This window comes from Salvia hispanica, chromosome 1 (assembly GCF_023119035.1).
Source record: "Salvia hispanica cultivar TCC Black 2014 chromosome 1, UniMelb_Shisp_WGS_1.0, whole genome shotgun sequence".
Classification (NCBI taxonomy): Eukaryota; Viridiplantae; Streptophyta; class Magnoliopsida; order Lamiales; family Lamiaceae; genus Salvia; species Salvia hispanica.
This window is the reverse complement of record NC_062965.1, coordinates 853027-871954: the sequence shown is the minus strand read 5'-3', so window position 1 is coordinate 871954 and position 18928 is coordinate 853027. Positions and strand designations below refer to the sequence as shown.

General features: G+C 39.2%; 1 protein-coding gene across 1 annotated transcript; it reads left to right on the top strand.

Moving 5' to 3' along the window:
- The first annotated feature begins 1337 nt into the window (after positions 1-1337).
- On the top strand, positions 1338-18538 carry LOC125208556. The gene is made up of 7 exons (XM_048108197.1): positions 1338-2084; positions 2175-3131; positions 11019-11592; positions 11698-12910; positions 13919-14194; positions 16017-18160; positions 18321-18538. Exons 1-6 carry the CDS (start codon positions 1338-1340, stop codon positions 18142-18144), a joined length of 5895 nt encoding a protein of 1964 aa, XP_047964154.1. The 3' UTR covers positions 18145-18160; positions 18321-18538.
- The last annotated feature ends 390 nt before the right edge of the window (positions 18539-18928 follow it).

The window sequence follows — 18928 nt, the reverse complement described above, 5'->3', positions numbered from 1 at the left end:
TCCCTCCATTCCACCATAAGCAATCCTTTTTATTTTTATAATTTATTCTATTTTCACTTATCTACTTAATTCTCTCACCATTTGAAATAATAGTAGCATTATATTTGCAAACAACTTTATCCTCTTATTAGCTCTAATTTGTCCAAGTAGACTGTTTTTTATTATTCATTTTTTAACAATATAAATAGAGCTACTTTCATATAAATATGGGCATGCCCTTCTCCACGCCCCATAAAGGTGGAGCAGCCCACAACTATGTCCACCAATTTGTGACTCTATTTACTGGCGCATGATATAATGAAACTTTTCAAAAATTTGTTTTCTCCATAACCATTAAACTTGGTATATATACTATTGCGAACTTAAATAGTTCTAGAAATTTTTCCACCGGCAACAAAATTCGGCTACGTTTCATTTGTTATTACATCACATAGGATATGGTTTCCACTAGAAAATGATAGTGTATTATAAAGTCTCTAAAAGCCAGATATGGTTATCCATCACATTCTATTGTAGTTGGATTTTTTCTTTGATAGGAAAAAATTTATCAAATATTTAAGTTTGTGATAATATATGTCAATTTCAAAATTCGTGAATAATTACCAAATTTTTGAAAGTTCGTGATATTAGGCACCCATATCACTTAAGTTTATTATTTAATGATACGTGGTTGCCAAAATTACGTCCTTCCTCTATCTCAAAGTAGATGTACACTTTTATTTTTAGTTTGATGTTTAAAAGATACTCCATAGTCCATACTATCAAATTCTTTTATTTAGAAAAAACTTCTCTCTTGTCAATATATAAAATATATTTTCTCACTCCACTTAATATATTATTTAAATATTTAATACTCCCTCCGTCCCACCTTTATAGTCACATTTTACTATAAAAGTTTGTCTCACATTTATAGTCACATTTAGAATTTTCCATATTTGGACATAAAAGTTTACCAAATTATTCACTAAAATTACACCCAAATGTCATTATCTACATTAAAATAAATCAAAACAAAAATAAAAAACCAAAAAGTCAAAGAGGGACTCATCTTCAACCCACTCACTTCGTTTGTTACACACTTCATCATCTCATTTCATTTATTACACACTCCACCAATTCTTTAAAACCTGTGCCTTAACTAAATGTGACAATAAATGTGAGACTGAGAGAGTATATTATTATGAGATAGAGGGAATATTATAAAAATAGGATTTTAATTATAGAGTATCTTTGTATTTAAATAAATTTTGTATTTTAAAAATTGTTTCATTACTTGTGAATTGTATTCTCTTTCTTCAGATTCAGTCTCTATTTTCACATTCAATCTCACCAGGAAGATGAGCAAACGAGCTGCGATCGATCTCGTTAATGGAAGAGGATTTCTCAGTCGATGGTCTCATAGATCGGGTATTCTCTCTCCTCCATTCTCTCTCTTCTCATCCAAAGCTTTTCAACCTAAGCGGCGGCACACAATAGATTTCAGTAGTGTTAAAGAATTAGATGATGCTATTAAATTGTTTGGAGAAATGAAGAGTATGCGGCCGGAGCCTTCTTTTCGAGTGTACAACAAACTTATGAGTGTTTGTGTGAAGATTGAGCAGTATGCTTTTGCCCTTAACATGTTCGATGAAATGCTTCAGATGGGTTTCCCTGTTAATTGTTACACTATGAATATTGCGGTTAACTGTTGCTGTCACCTGAAAGATATATACTCTGGCTTTGCTATAATTGCCTTCTTTTTAAAGAATGGTTTCGAACCAGATGTTGTGACGATCAGCCCTCTCATTAAAGGGTTGTTTTTAGAGGGTAAGGAGGCGGAAGCCGTGAAATTATTCCAAAAGGTTCTGGATTTAAAAGTTTGCGAGCCTAGTGGTGTTATTATTCTGCACTTGATAGATGGGTTGTGCAAAACTGGAAAGGTCGTTGAAGCTTATGATTGGGTTTGTAGATTAGAAAATTGTGGGTTGAGACCAAATGTTTGGGCTTATAGCGCATTAATTGATGGGCTCTGCAAGGTGGGAAGTGTAGATGACGCTTTGCAACTTCTGCCGAAGATGAGCAGCAAGGGTATTTTGCCTAATGCTGTCACATATAATGCCATGATTAAGGGACTGTGTGACAAGGGTAGGCATAGTGATGTTAGAAACTTATTGAATGAAATGGCCAATTTTAAGATAACTTTGGATGTGATTACTTATACTATATTGATTGATGCATTATGTAAAGAAGGAAAGATGGAAGAAGCTGAGAATGTGTTGGAAACTATGACGAAGCAAAATATGTGTCCCACTGTGGTCACATATAATTCACTTATTGATGGATTTTGTATGAAAGGTGAAACTGATAGAGCAAAACAGCTACTTGATTCCATGGTAGGGATGGGCCTAAAGCCTGATATTGTTAGCTATAGCAGCTTATTAAATGGATATTGCAAGAAGGGAAGCGTGGATGAAGCTTGGCTTCTTTTTCTTGAAATTCCAAGTAAAGGTTTGGACCATAATACACATACTTATACTACCATGATACATGGATTATATAGTAAGAATAAATTTGCTGAGGGTCGGAAACTTTTCGACGATATGGAAGCTCGCCAAGTGTGTCCTAGCATGCATACTTACAATATATTATTAGATGGGTTGTGTAGGAATGGGGAGATTGATGAGGCTATTTCGTTGTTAAGTATGATAGAGGATAAGGGATATACTCCTAACACAGTCACGTACAGTGTTGTCATAAATGGATATTGCAAGATGGGAAAAGTGGATAAAGCTTGGCTTCTTTTTCTTGAAATTCCCAATAAAGGCTTGATGCGTGATAACCATACTTATAGTACCATGATCCACGGATTATTTAGTTCAAATAAATTTGCCGAGGGCCGGAAACTTTTTGAGGGTATGGAAGCTCAGCAAGTGCTACCGAACTTGTGTACTTATAATATATTGTTGGATGGGCTGTGTAGGAATGGGGAGATTGATGAGGCTCTTTCGGTGTTGAGCATGATCAAGGATAAGGGATTTACTCCTGACACAGTCACGTACGGTGTTGTCATAAATGGGTTATGCAAAAATGGAAAACATGGCATGGCAAGAGATCTTTTCAATCAACTTCCATCGAAAGGTGTACAACCAGATGTTCGTATATATAGTATGATCATTGGTTCATTTTGTCAAGAAGGGTCTTGGGAGGAGGTAAAACGTTTGCTGGTAGAGATGGAGGATTGTGGTTGTGGACCTGATCATGTAACATACAATGTCATCATCAGGAGTCTGCTAAAGCAAAATGAGGTTGACAAGGCAAGATCATTCATGGAAGAAATGCGTGCAAAGGGATTCTCAGCCAATTTTGCAACTTCTTCGATGCCAAGTGGAGATGATTACTTTCTCAAATTGATTGAGGACCTTGAGCCCAAGGAAATTGTATCGTAGTCCATATCAATTGGAGGTTAGTGACATTATGCTAATAATATTGTATCAATTGTTGTCTATTTCATATTGAGGCATCCAACAAGTTAACATTTGAAGAGATTTTAATCTAAAACATGTATTGAAACTGCTGATTTTGGTTCATGTTGTGTTTGTTTTCATGCAGAACTCATTGTTTCTAGTGCTGGGCGTGGATTGATGCACCCTAAGAGCCAAAGCTTTATGTCTCGGACTTTCGAGATGAGTTCGATTCTTTCTGTATATGCTTGTGATAACCAAGTTCCCTATTGCTGCATGATGCAAAAAAACTTTCAAATATTGTGAAACCATATATGTTTGCAAAACTAGTTATTTTTGATGAGCTCAACTCAACAGTTTGTTGTTGAGGATGCAAAACTATATCTGCACTTCGATATTCGGTAATTGTAGGATTTTTTTTTTTTCTCTTTTTTTTTCTTTTTTTTTTTTTAAGAGAATCGTCAATGGTTCCCCATCTACCCCATGTTGAATTCAAGTTATGGCTAGTTGCCGGCCAACTTCAGAGCTGGGTAATGGCTAATCAATCTGGGAAATTAATCCCAGATTGCACCTCCCAGGGTTCGAACTTGTGACCTCCAGGATACGGACGCGGTATCCTTGCCCCTTTACCGCTAGGCCAAAGGGCTTAGGGTTTGTTGGAGAACCTTGTGAGAAGCCAAGTGATAGTCAAGCAAACTCTACACGTCGCATTGAAGAAGTGAGTGCACGAGAGAATTCTGATGGTGATTGCACACATTCACAACTCAAACCAAAGCAGATTCAACAACCAAGTCAGATTCAACAGCCAAGTCAGGGACCACTCACGTACTTGGAGAGACGTGGTGATCAATGGGACCTCGAAGAAGGTAGTATAGCAGATTCTGTTATGCTTAGTTTTAATTAATGGGAGATTATGATGTAGTACAAAGATTAGGAGTAGTTCTAGATTGTTCTGAGGTAGACTATATATATGTTTGAACTTTGTAACATTCAGTATACTGCGAATGAAATACTATCTTCTTCCAATTGCTATTCATGGCATGTTTCTGCTTTACTTTCCTCTTCTTGAATTCATATGAATGCTTTCAGGGTTTAGGGTTTAGGATCCCTTTCTCTCTAACTCTAATTCTTCTTCACAGAGCCAAATCCCTCTCTCAATCCTCGCCATTTTTCTCCAATAAGAAACAACTATCTCTCTCGACTGTGTGCACTGTGCAGCGACTTCCATCTCTTTTTCTCCCTCTCAGCAATCTGTCAACCACCTGCTCCAGCCTCGCCGTCGTTCATCACCATCGGTAAGTTCCTCATCCCTAACCAACTTCCACACACACATACAAGCACCCTCAGTTCACAACCTCTGTCTCCATGTGTTAGAGGAAGAAGTATTTTGAGCAACTTCTTGCTCCAATCTATGGAAACACACGAATGGTAGAGCACAAGGATAAAGGAAATTTAACTGAAGGAATGCATTAATTTTTCTGATATCAACTACAATGAGCAAACCACTATTTATAGTGGAGAAATAACAACTTCAAAAGCAAATCCTATCCTATGAAACAAACCACGATAACATGAATAACAACTTGAGAAAAACTAGGAAATCCTAACAGAACAATAATTCAGACGTAATCCTTGAGATGCAGCGGTTTCTTGATGGAGCGAGTGGGGCGAGCTTTCAGGGCAGTTGGGAAAGTGGTGGCATCAGTAATGGCTGCTGAAACTGGAGTTGTGGAGCGAGTGGAAGATGTGCGCCGCTGCAGTGGAGAAGAGCTAGGAGCAGAGTTTGTAACATTCCCCCCCGGATCAGAATGCGCCTCGACCGCGAGGTGGAGATCAGGAAAGTTCTGCTTGAGTAATTGGGCAGGTTCCCAGGAGGCATCATCTAAGGAGCCGTCGGACCATTGGACGAGCCACTGAAGCTCGGGCACACCGTGCTGTAGTATAGTGCGCTGTTTAAGAGCAGCTACTGGTACCGAGCGTGGTCGGTCAGCAACAAAATCGGATGGTAGAGGGGACAGAGAAGCTGGTGGCAGTGACCCAACATATGGACGAAGTAGAGAGACATGGAAAACGGGATGAATCTTGGCATTGTCAGGCAGCTTCAAGCGGTATGCTACATTACCAATTTTGTCGAGGACTTGGAAGGGACCATAGTAACGCTGTCCTAGTTTCTTGGAGAGTCGCCGGGCAACGGAATGTTGCCGATATGGTTGCAACTTCAATAAGACCATATCTCCAACATTGAAGGAGGTGTCGCGGCGATGTCGGTCAGCAATAGATTTCATTCGCTGTTGGGCAACAAGCAAATTATTGCGTAACTGGAGTAGGAGTTCGCTGCGCTCTTGAAGAATGCTGTCGACGGCTGGGAGCTTGCTTGCACGTGGTTGGTAAGGGATCAAGGAAGGAGGTAGGCGACCATACAAAGCTTGAAAAGGAGTCATCTTGATGCCAGAGTGGAAACTGGTATTCAGTGAGTATTCAGCCCACGGAAGTAAAACAGTCCAGCGAGTTGGGCGTTGATGGGTGAAGGCACGGAGGTATTGTTCAAGCCCACGATTCATCACCTCAGATTGACCATCAGTTTGGGGGTGATAGGCGGAGCTGCGCTTGAGAGTAGTGCCACTAAGTCGGAAAAGTTCGTCCCAGAATGTACTGACAAAAATAGGATCTCGGTCTGAAACGATGATGGAAGGAAATCCATGAAGCTTGACGACAATATCCACAAAAAGGGCAGCGACACGATGGGCGTCAAATGATGTTGGAAGAGCACCAAAATGGGCATACTTTGATAAACGATCGACCACCACCATGATTACCGAAGAGCCACGAGATGGAGGAAGTCCCGTGATGAAATCCATAGTGACTTCATCCCACACACAAGCAGGTACAGAAAGCGGCTGTAAGAGTCCCGCCGGAGGCTGGTGAGAAGCTTTAGTAATCTGACATGTGTAACAAGCCTTGACAAAACGACGGATGTCGGCACGCATTCGCGGCCAGTAGAAGGAGGTTGCCACCCGATGAAAAGTTCTATCGATACCGGGATGGCCAGCTGTAAGTGTGGAATGACATTCCTGAATGATATTGGGAATAAGTGTGGAGGTCGCACCGATGCAGATCCTATGATTGAAGAAGAGCAGGCCATCGTGGATGGAGAAAGGAGCTGGCAAAGAACCGTCAGCGGCTAGCTTGTGATAATGTTGTAGATCTTGAAGGGACTGATTTTCTTGACGCAAGACAGCCACCATAGAAGGAGGAGGTTGGCAAAACGTTGCGAAGAAGTGTGCTGAAGCTGGATCGTCCTCTCGACGAGACAATGCATCTGCCACACGATTGTTGGCTCCTTGCTTGTACTCAATCGTAAAACGAAATCCCATGAGTTTGCGCACATAAAAATGCTGGTCCGGTGTCTGAATAACTTGGTGAAGGAGCTCCCGGAGGCTGCGTTGATCTGTCCGGATGATGAAGTGGCGCCCAAGGAGGTATTGTCGCCATTTTTGTACCGATTCGACTATAGCATAGAGTTCTTTGTGATAGGTGGATGCAGCCCGACGGCGGGGGCCCAACTTTTTGCTAAAATAAGCAACAGGATGGTCATCTTGAAGGAGGACAGCACCTACACCTGTATCCGATGCATCAGTTTCCACAATGAAGGTTTTGGAGAAGTCGGGTAGCTTTAACACTGGGGCAGAAGACATGGCTTGCTTGAGTGCATTGAAAGCTATGGTTGACTCGTCTGACCAAAGAAAAGAGTCAGCACGGAGGAGATCCGTGAGGGGGGCGGCCATGGTAGAGTAATCTTTGACAAAACGCCGGTAATATCCGGTAAGGCCAAGAAAACCGCGCAGCTGCGTGATGGTGGTGGGCACGGGCCAAGACACCATTGAGTGGATTTTGGTGGGATCAGCGACAAGGGAGCCATTGGAGATCACATGACCAAGGTACTCGATGCTTGACCTGCAAAAAGAGCATTTTGAAGATTTAACAAAAAATTTGTTAGTCAGCAACAACTCCAGGGTGGTAGACAAGTGCTCCAAGTGTGTTTCCAAAGAGGGGCTATAGATAAGGATATCGTCAAAAAAGACGATAATGAATTTGCGGAGGTATGGGCGGAAAAGGTGGTTCATGCAGGCTTGAAAGGATGAAGGGGCATTGGTGAGGCCGAATGGCATGACTAGAAATTCAAAATGTCCTTCGTGGGTGCGGAAGGTTGTGTTATAAATATCACGATCGTGCATTCGGATTTGATGATAGCCGGAGCGGAGGTCAAGCTTGGTAAAAACACGAGCGGCACCTAATTCATCGAATAACTCATCTGCCGTGGGGATAGGAAAATGATCCGGAATTGTGGCAGCGTTGAGTGCCCGGTAATCAACGCAAAATCGGAAGGTGCCGTCTTTTTTCTTTACCAAAAGGACGGGAGAGGAGAATGGGCTGGTGCTGAGACGAATGATGCCTTGTGTCAACATCTCTTGGACCATTTTTTCAATTTCTGCCTTTTGAAAATGAGGATACCGATAAGGTCGCACGTTAATGGGTTTCGTGCCTGGCTGGAGAAAAATCCGATGGTCCAAAAGCCGATGCGGGGGAAGGCCATGTGGTGTTGAGAACACGGCATTGTGCCGCTGGAGAACAGAGCATACTGTTAAGGGTAAGTCCGGTGGCAATTCCAGAGATTGAGGACCCTGTGATGGCATCTCATCGAGCATATATAATTCATAGTACTCCGATATTGCGGCGGCAGCTTGCAATGAGTGAAGAGTATGAAGAGAAATGGCCTTGGCTGCCACGGGATCTCCATGGAGGCTCAGAGCATTGCCGTTGAAAGAAAACTCCATGGTGAGGTTGGCATAATCATGTGTCACTTTACCGAGAGTTTGGAGCCATTGAACTCCGAGAACCACATCCGGGCCATGGATGGAGAGCACATAGAGGTCGACAGGGAAGTGGTGTTCATGAAAAGTCAGGGGCACAGCTTTAGCTTGATGGCAGCAGGGTATGGAGTGGCCGGAGCCAACATAGACACGGAATGGAGAGATAGGGCTGAGGGGCAGTTGGAGCTGCTCAACGATTCGTGGATGCACGAAATTGTGTGTGCTTCCCCCATCGATGAGAACAGAGACAGAGTGGCTATTGATGGAGCCTTTGAGTCGTAAAGCTCGAGGGTGGGGCGAACCAGAGAGACTATGGAGAGAGGCAGCATCTACTTCCGCCGTGTCACTCTCAAAGTCAGCGGATGGAGGATCAGAGTCTTCAATGATATCTTCTTCATCACCAATGAGTAACAATAAGCGTGACTGGCACCGGTGAGAACGAGACCATTTCTGATCGCAGTTGTAGCAAAGTCCCTCGGCGTCTTTGGCGAGTTTTTCGGCATAAGAAAGACGCCGAATAGGAATTTCTGGGCGAGCAGCTGGGGTTGATGGACGAAGAGTACCACCAGAGGATTGTGGAGCATTAGTGGTTGTTGGGGCTGGAGTGAGGGTGGTTGAGTTGGAGGAAGTTGGGGTAGACCACGAACGGCGCTGCTGGGTCGAATTAGTGGAACCAGCATCAACATGAAGAGCTGAAAGTTCGCGTGCCAAGGCGAACGTGACAGTAAGAGTAGATGGGCGACGGAGGTTAAGCTCACGTCGGAGCTGTGGCTTCAGCCCTGAAATGAACACTGAAATGAGAGTAGATTCGGAGACGCCGGTAACCTTGTTGAGAAGGCGCTCGAAATCTGATTGATAAGCCGAAACAGTAGTGGTGTGGCGAAGCTTCGAAAGTGCGCCAACATAATCTTCGAAATGGTCCGGGTCGAAGCGCACTTGAACTTGGCTAACGAAATCCTCCCAAGTATTTTGAGCAACTTCTTGCTCCAATCTATGGAAACACACGAATGGTAGAGCACAAGGATAAAGGAAATTTAACTGAAGGAATGCATTAATTTTTCTGATATCAACTACAATGAGCAAACCACTATTTATAGTGGAGAAATAACAACTTCAAAAGCAAATCCTATCCTATTAAACAAACCACGATAACATGAATAACAACTTGAGAAAAACTAGGAAATCCTAACAGAACAATAATTCAGACGTAATCCTTGAGATGAAGCGGTTTCTTGATAGAGCGAGTGGGGCGAGCTTTCAGGGCAGTTGGGAAAGTGGTGGCATCAGTAATGGCTGCTGAAACTGGAGTTGTGGAGCGAGTGGAAGATGTGCGCCGCTGCAGTGGAGAAGAGCTAGGAGCAGAGTTTGTAACACCATGCTTTAGAATGATAGTGATAGTGAAAAAGAAAGTGTAATTAGTTGGAAGTGGGGAACGTGGACTGATGGTGGAGCGTACATACATACAATAAAGAGGAGTGGATACATGGAATATTTGAGAGGGTTTCCTTTGGCCTGCAATCGAATGAAGAAAATATCTCATTTGATTTATAAAAAAAAAATGGGCTTCATTAGAGCATCCACGATGGGTTTAGGTTGGCCATAAACTCCTCCTGCCACGTCATCAGCATTAAAATTCCTCCTGCCGCATTATCAGGACAAACAACTTGACAAGCAATAGGCTAGCCATAGACTAGCCACAACAATCAAATCAAAAACAAATAAAAGGTAAAAAAAAGTCGGGATATTACATATAATGAGTAAAGTATTGAGATATTTGATGGTAAAGTGTTTCTGTTCCAGTGCTAAATTATTCACTTTTCGTTATTTTTTTTTTACTTTATGCTTTCAGTCGAACACTTTAAAGTAATAATAGGATGCCTTTAATTTTTTATTTTATGCCACTATTCAATCACTTTAAACAATTGGAATATATTTACTTTATTGCGTGATGCAATTTATTTTCTTTTATTAGTATCATTTATCGATCTTGGATTCGAGATTCTACATGATGTTTTTTTTTTTCCTTTATATTTTGTTAAATTGTTTAAAAAATAGATTTATAATATTATTTTATTTTGTTAAATAATTTATAGTACTATTATTTTGAAAAAAAATTCAATTATTCGAAATATTTACGTTTAAACTATTTTATATATATATATATATATATATATATATATATATAATATATATAATCGACACTTTGTGCATATAATTTTTTGTTTTGCTGAAACAATTGAGAGAATAGTTTATAGTACATTCTTATGCAAAGTCTCAATTGTTTAAAATGTTTATTGTTAAACTATTTTATTTACTATGACTAATTATTACAAATTGGGATGCATTCACAAATTATACACAAACTTAAATACCGATATAAGTAATAAATTATTTAAGTTTATTTCTATTTAAAATAAATTATTTCAATTGATTTCATTTCATCAGATCCAATTTTGCCGAACAACAGAGTCCTTTCTTTTTTTTCACTTCGAATCTCACCGCCGATTAAGGAAAGATGAGCAAACGAGCTGCGATCGATCTCGTTAATGGAAGAGGATTTCTCAGTCGATGGTCTCATAAATCGGGTATTGTCTCTCCTCCATTCTCTCTCTTCTCTTCCAAGGCTTTTCAACCTAAGCTGCGCACAATAGATTTCAGTAGTGTTAAAGAATTAGATGATGCTGTTAAATTGTTTGGGGAAATGAAGAGTATGCGGCCTGAGCCTTCTATTCGAGTGTACAACAAACTTATGAGTGTTTGTGCGAAGATTGAGCAGTATTCTTTTGCCCTTAATGTGTTTGGTGAAATGCTTCGGATAGGATTCCCTGTTAATTGTTACACTATGAGTATTGCGGTTAACTGTAGTAGTCACTTGAAAGAAACATACTCTGGTTTTGCTATAATGGCCTTCTTTTTTAAGAGTGGTGTCGAACCAAATGCTGTGACAATCAGCCCTCTCATTAAAGGATTGTTTTTAGAGGGCAAGGATGTGGAAGCTGTGAAATTATTCGAGAAAGTTGTGGATTTAAAAGTTTGCGAGCCTAATGGTGTTATGATTCTGCACTTGATAGATGGGTTATGCAAAACTGGACAGGTCGTTGAAGCTTATGATTGGGTTCGTAGATTAGAAAGTTGTGGGTGGAGACCAAACGTTTGGGCTTATAGCACATTAATTGATGGGTTATGCAATGATGAAAAGCTGGATGACGCTTTGAAACTTCTGCCCGAGATGATCAGCAAGGGTATTTTACCTAATGTTGTCACATATAATACCATGATTAAGGGATTGTTTGACACTGGTAGACATACAGATGCTAGAGAGTTGTTGAATGAAATGATCAATTCCAAGATATCTTTGGATGTGCAGACTTTCAATATATTGATCGATGCATATTGTAAGGAAGGGAAGATGGAAGAGGCTACAAATGTATTGGAAATTATGATGCAACAAAACATTTCTCCCAATGTGGTCACATATACTACACTTATTGATGGATTATGTATGAAAGGTGAAATAGATAGAGCAAAACAGTTACTTGATTCCATGGTAGAGATGGGCTTAAAGCCTAACATCATTAGTTATAGCTGCTTATTAAATGGATATTGCAAGAAGGGATGCGTGGATGAAGCTTGGCTTCTTTTTCTTGAAATTCCAAGTAAAGGTTTGGATCATAATACACATACTTATACTACCATGATACATGGATTATATAGTAAGAATAAATTTGCTGAGGGTCGGAAACTTTTCGATGATATGGAAGCTCACCAAGTGTGTCCTAGCATGCATACTTACAATATATTATTGGATGGGCTGTGTAGGAATGGGAATGTTGATGAGGCCCTTTCATTGGTGCGCTTCATTGAAGATAGAGGACATACCCCTAATATTGTTATCTACAACAGCTTATTAAATGGATATTGCAAGATGGGAAAAGTGGATGAAGCTTGGCTTCTTTTTCTTGAAATTCCCAATAAAGGCTTGATGCGTGATAACCATACTTATAGTACCATGATCCACGGATTATTTAGTTCAAATAAATTTGCCGAGGGCCGGAAACTTTTTGAGGGTATGGAAGCTCAGCACGTGCAACCGGACTTGTGTACTTATAATGTATTGTTGTATGGGCTGTGTAGGAATGGGGAGATTGATGAGGCCCTTTCGTTGTTGAGCATGATCGAGGATAAGGGATTTACTCCTAACTCAGTCACGTACGGTGTTGTCATAAATGGGTTATGCAAAAATGGAAAACATGACATTGCAAGAGATCTTTTCAATCAACTTCCAATAAATGGTGCACAACCTGATGTGCACATATATAATATGATCATTGGTTCATTTTGTCAAGAAGGGTCTTGGGAGGAGGTAAAACGTTTGCTGGTAGAGATGGAGAATCGTGGCTGTGGTCCTGATCAAGTTACATACAATGTCATCATCGGGAGTCTGCTAAAGCAAAATGAGGTTGACAAGGCAAGATCATTCATGGAAGAAATGCGTGAAAGGGGATTCTCAGCCGATTCTGCAACTTCTTCGATGCCAAGTGGAGATGATTATGTCCTCAAATCGATGAAAGACCTTGAGCCCAAGGAAATTGTTTCCTAGTCCATATTAAGTGGAGGTTAGTGACATTAGCACCATTCTTTATGCTAATACTTAATATTGTATCAATTATTGGCTATTTCATATCGAGGCATCCAAGAAGTTAACATTTTGAGAGATTTAATCAAAAATTTCTATCAATACTGCTGATTTTGGTTCATGTTGTGTTTGTTTTCGTGCAGACATCGCTGTTTCTAGTGCAGGTCAACGCAGCCTAAGAGCCAAAGGTTTATGTCTCGGATCTTCAGGTTGAGTTTGATTCTTTATATGCTTGTGAATGCGGATATATGAGTTCCTTATTACTGCATGATGCAAAAGAAACATTCAATATTATGAATCTATGGTATTTGTTTGCAAAGCTTGCTATATTTTGATGAGCTCAACTCAACAGTTTGTTGTATGGCTCTGGTACTTTCAAATCTATGTTGGCCTAAGACTCAATTATTTACCCTTATATACTTATGCTTGGCTCTCTCATAAATGGATTATGCAAAATTGGAGTATTTGCAACCTAATGTTTGATTTATAGTTATATAAATGATTCATGAAAGGTATTATAGGTTCTTGAAGTTTTCTCGCAGTTTTCTCGGCAAATTTTCTCTTGAATTTGAACGAACTTAAGTACAAATATCAAAATGTAACATCTGTTACAATTTCTTAAGAATAACAGACAATTGTTCTGGGCAGTCCTACTATTCAATTGTTGACTTATAGAGGTTTAAAATTAGACTGATTATTTTTCTTCCATTTTATTACTAGTTGTGATTGTTCATTGTAGGGTATATGAATAACCATCTCAATATATGATTAAGGCGTAAGTTGTAGGGTATAGTTATCTGCCAGTGTATGTGTCTCATTTGGGATCAACATAGGTTTTGAAATTCAAAACAACAAGATTTCTCCAATTGGCATATGTTACATTAAACCAATTGGCAAATTCCCCTGCAAGAATTCTCCGTCAATACAAAGAAGAAGCACTTGATTTTTGCATCACACATTCTGATCAAAAGCCTTAATTCGAAGATGCATTCAGCAAAATTCATGGAGAAACTGCCGAAGAAGTTGTCATTTCCCCTGCCGTATCAGGCGCTACGAAAAACCCCTGCCGTCGGAGGAGCTAGTCGGTTGCCTATCGTCGAATGTAGGGAAGACTTGAGGGAGGCTAGGAGCCACAGGCATCGGGATCGGCCGGCCCGAGTTCGTCATGGCGCGTTTGTTGATCTTGCCAGCGTTCTTGCAGACTCGGTCGAGAGGAAGTCGCGTACGACCATGAACAACCGCAACGGGTGAGTTTCCTCCTTACCCGAGTCGCCGTGGAAATACTCTGTTAAAACCATTTTACTATGGAGAGGGCTATGTTCATTGGTTGGATCGGGCCCATCACTGAAACGGAGCAGACCTGGGTTGGGCTCATTGGTTGAATCGTGTTCCATTTGGGCCATTTTGTAAACCCAGGCCCAGGCCCAGGACCATCTAATGCCTAGCCCAGGTCCGGCTCATCAGAGGCTCATCGTATATAATTAATATTTTTTAACGTAATTAACCATTAATAATAGTATATTTTTCTATTTATACATGTCATCATGTGCATGAGTCATGTTAATATTCTCTATATTGTTCCAATTTATGGTTTAGGATGGTTGTGAAGTTTATTTTAAAATACTACTTGTATCTTGGTATTCAAACCTTAATCTCTAATGAATAATTAAGGAGTAGGATTTTTTAAATTTATTAGTTAGTTCATAACTTTTATTCCATCATCTACTTACAATAGTGGTTCTTCCTTTAGTTATGCACTTTTAGACATAGTAAATAACGTGAAAAATGATATTAGTACAAATTAACAAATGAACTTAATTATTAGTGTCAGTTGAGACATAAATATAAGTAACAAATTAGGTATATGTTCTATATTTACGTGTAGTTTTTTAAAATATCTTTGATCTACATAAATAAAAAAAAGTTCAAATAAAGCCCGACCCGGCTCGGGCCCATTTGTCTAGTGAGCCTAGGCTGGGCTGGGCTTGACAAAATTAATAAAAGCCTGGCCCAGCTCAGCCTAACTCAAACACGGGCCTGGGCCGGTCTCAAACAATAAGTTATAATCCAAAATTGGAAGTCCCGTTAAAAACTTAACGGTCAAGCGTGTGTCGACCAAATTAGTGACTAATTATTAATCAAATTAACCTAATCACTTTTCCCTACATTTAAGTTAACTATGACTTGTGTCAAATCCATCATAGAACAAAACCAGATAGTATTTTAATAATTAATTATTCACCTTTCGTTGTTTTTTTTTTTTATTTTATTTTTTGCTTTTATTCGAACACTTTAAACTTTAAAGTAACAATTGGATGCCTTTAATTTTCCAATTTATGCTTTTATCCAATCACTTTAAACGATTGGAGTAGATTTACTTTCTTCGTTATGCAATTTATTTTCTTTTCTTTGATTTCATTTATTGAGTTTGGGTTCGAGATTCTATATGATGTTTTTTTTTTCATTTATTGTTCTTTAAATTGATTAAAAATAGATTTATGTCATTTTATTTTGTTAACAAATTGAGATTATAATTTATATTACTATTATTTTGAACAAAATTTCAATTATTCGAAATGTAGACGTTTAAACTATTTTATCGACAAAATATAATCGAAAGTTTGTGCATACCATTATTATGATACCCCCGTCCCACAAAAGATGTCACGCTTTCCTTTTTAGTTTGTCCCACAAAAGATATCACATTTCCCTTTTTGAAAAAAGTTCTCTCTCACATGAATATAAAAATTATATTTTCTCTCTCCATTTAACACACAAAACAAAACCTCATAAAATCATGTGACATTCCACAAGTGTGACATCTTTTATGGGACGGAGGGAATATCATTTTTATTTTGCTGAAACAATTGAGAGAATAGTTTAATTTATAGTATCATTCTTATTCAAAGTCAAAATTGTTTAAAATGTTTATTGTTAAACTATTTTATTTATGACTATTTCAAATTGGATGCATTCACAAATTATAGAAGAATTTAAATACCGATATAATAAATTATTTAAGTTTATTTCTATTTAATTAAATTGTTTCAATTGATTTCATTTCATAAGATCCAATTTTGCCTCTCACCGCCGATTAAGGAAGATGAGCAGAAGAGCTTCAATCGATCTCATTCATGGAAGAGGATTTCTCAATCTATTCAATCTATGCTCGCACAAATCGGGTATTCTCTCTCCTCTGTTCTCTCACTTCTCTTCCAAAGCTTTTCAACCTAAGGCGAGCAGAATAGATTCAATTCCTGTTAATGATTTAGACGATGCTATTAAATTGTTTGTAACAATGAAGAATATGCAGCCGAGGCCTTCAATTCGAATGTACAACAAGCTTATGAGTGCTTGTGTGAAGATTGGGGAGTATTCTTTTGCCCTTAATGTGTTCGATGAAATGCTTCAGATGGGTTTCCCTGTTAATATGTACACTATGAATATTGCGGTTAACTGTTGTAGTCACTTGAAAGAAATATACTCTGGTTTTGCTATAATTGCCTTCTTTGTAAAGAGTGGTTTCGAACCAGATGTCACGACAATCGGTACTCTCATTAAGGGATTATTTTTAGAGGGTAAGGGGGCGGAAGCTGTTAAATTATTCGAGAAAGTTCTGGATTTAAAAGTTTGCGAGCCTAATGGTGTTATGATTCTGCACTTGGTAGATGGGTTATGCAAAACTGGACAGGTCATTGCAGCTTACGATTGGGTTCGTAGATTAGAAAATTGTGGGTTGAGACCCGACGTTTGGGTTTATAGTGCATTAATTGATGGGCTGTGCAAGGTGGGAAATGTCGATGATGCTTTGGAACTTCTGCCGAAGATGACCAGCAAGGGTATTTTGCCTAATGCTGTCACATATAATGCCATGATTAAGGGACTGTGTGAAAAGGGTAGGCATAGTGAGGTTAGAAACTTATTGAATGAGATGACCGATCTTAAGATATGTTTGGATGTGATTACTTTCAATATATTGATTTATGCATTATGTAAAGAAGGAAAGATGGAAGAAGCTGAGAATGTGTTGGAAACTATGACGAAGCAGAATATATGTCCCACTGTGGTCACGTATAATTCACTTATTGATGGATTTTGTTTGAAAGGTGAAACTGATAGAGCAAAACAGCTACTTGATTCCATGGTAGGGATGGGCCTAAAGCCTAATATTGTTAGCTATAGCAGCTTATTGAATGGATATTGCAAGAAAGGGAGCACGGATGAAGCTTGGCTTCTTTTTCTTGAAATTCCCAGTAAAGGTTTGGATCATGATACACATACTTATAATACCATGTTACATGGATTATATAGTAAGAATAGATTTGCAGAGGGTCGGAAACTTTTCAAGGATATGTTAGATCAGCAAGTGCGTCCTGACTTGCATACTTACACCATATTGTTGGATGGGCTGTGTAGGAATGGGGATGTTGATGAGGCCCTTTCATTGGTGCGCTTCATTGAAGATAAAGGACATACCCCTAATATTGTTATCTACAACAGCTTATTAAATGGATACTGCAAGAAGGGAAGTGTGGATGAAGCCTGGCTTCTTTTTCATGAAATTCCCAATAAAGGCTTGATGCGTGATAACCATACTTATAGTACCATGATCTACGGATTATTTACTTCAAATAAATTTACAGAGGGCCGGAAACTGTTTGAGGGTATGGAAGCTCAGCACGTGCAACCGAACTTGCGTACTTATAATGTATTGTTGTATGGGCTGTGTAGGAATGGGGAGATTGATGAGGCCCTTTCGTTGTTGAGCATGATCGAGGATAAGGGATTTACTCCTAACTCAGTCACGTACGGTGTTGTCATAAATGGATTATGCAAAAATGGAAAACATGACATTGCAAGAGATCTTTTCAATCAACTTCCATTAAATGGTGCACAACCTGATGTGCACATATATAATATGATCATTGGTTCATTTTGTCAAGAAGGGCCTTGGGAGGAGGTAAAACGTTTGCTGGTAGAGATGGAGAATCGTGGCTGTGGACCTGATCAAGTTACATACAATGTCATCATCGGGAGTCTGCTAAAGCAAAATGAGGTTGACAAAGCAAGATCATTCATGGAAGAAATGCGTGAAAAGGGATTCTCAGCCGATTCTTCAACTTCTTCGATGCCAAGTGGAGATGATTATGTCCTCAATTCAATGAAAGACCTTGAGCCCAAGGAAATTGTTTCCTAGTCCATATTAAGTAGAGGTTAGTGACATTAGCACCATTCTTTATGCTAATAATATTGTATCAATTATTGTCTATTTCATATCGAGGCATCCAAGAAGTTAACATTTCAAGAGATTTTAATCTAAAACATGTATTGTAACTGCTGATTTTGGTTCATGTTGTGTTTGTTTTCGTGCAGACATCATTGTTTCTAGTGCTGGCTGCTGGGCGAGGATTGATGCACCCTAAGAGTCAAAGGTTATGTCTCAGACTTTCAAGCTGAGTTCGATTCTTTCTGTATATGCTTGTGATATCCAAGTTCCCTATTGCTGCATGATGCAAAAAAACTTTCAAATGTTATGAAATTATATATGTTTGCAGAATTTGTTATATTTTGATGAGCTCAACTTAACAGTTTGTCGTTGTGTCGTTGAGGGTGCAACACTATATCTGCATCATTCCTTTATTCGGGAATTGTGTGAATTTATATTTATTATCTTTAGAATGATCTTTATAATTCTACCTACGCATTTTACATGGCTCTAGTGCTTTCGAATCCATGCTGGCCTAAGACTCGGACGCCAAAAACTATCAAGACTCAGTCGCTGCTTTCGTTCGACCCTTTCACTTTGATAGACCTTCGGTTGTGCATGAATTGGGAGCTTCATGAAGAGCCGTCTTTACTTCGCATGGTTGAAGATGATTTACTCTTATATAGTGATAATAAGTTATGCTTAGCTCTCTCATAAATGTATTGTGCAAAATTGGAATATTTGCAACCTAAAGTTTGGGTGTATAGTGAGAATT

Excerpts from the sequence above, each read along its gene's own strand:
- LOC125208556 (XM_048108197.1), top strand. The coding sequence starts at position 1,338 with ATGAGCAAACGAGCTGCGATCGATCTCGTTAATGGAAGAGGATTTCTC. Across the intron at positions 11,593-11,697 it reads CACATATAATACCATGATTA|ATGCATATTGTAAGGAAGGG; the intron begins AGGGATTGTTTG and ends ATATATTGATCG. Across the intron at positions 14,195-16,016 it reads ACCATGAACAACCGCAACGG|ATCCAATTTTGCCTCTCACC; the intron begins GTGAGTTTCCTC and ends TCATTTCATAAG.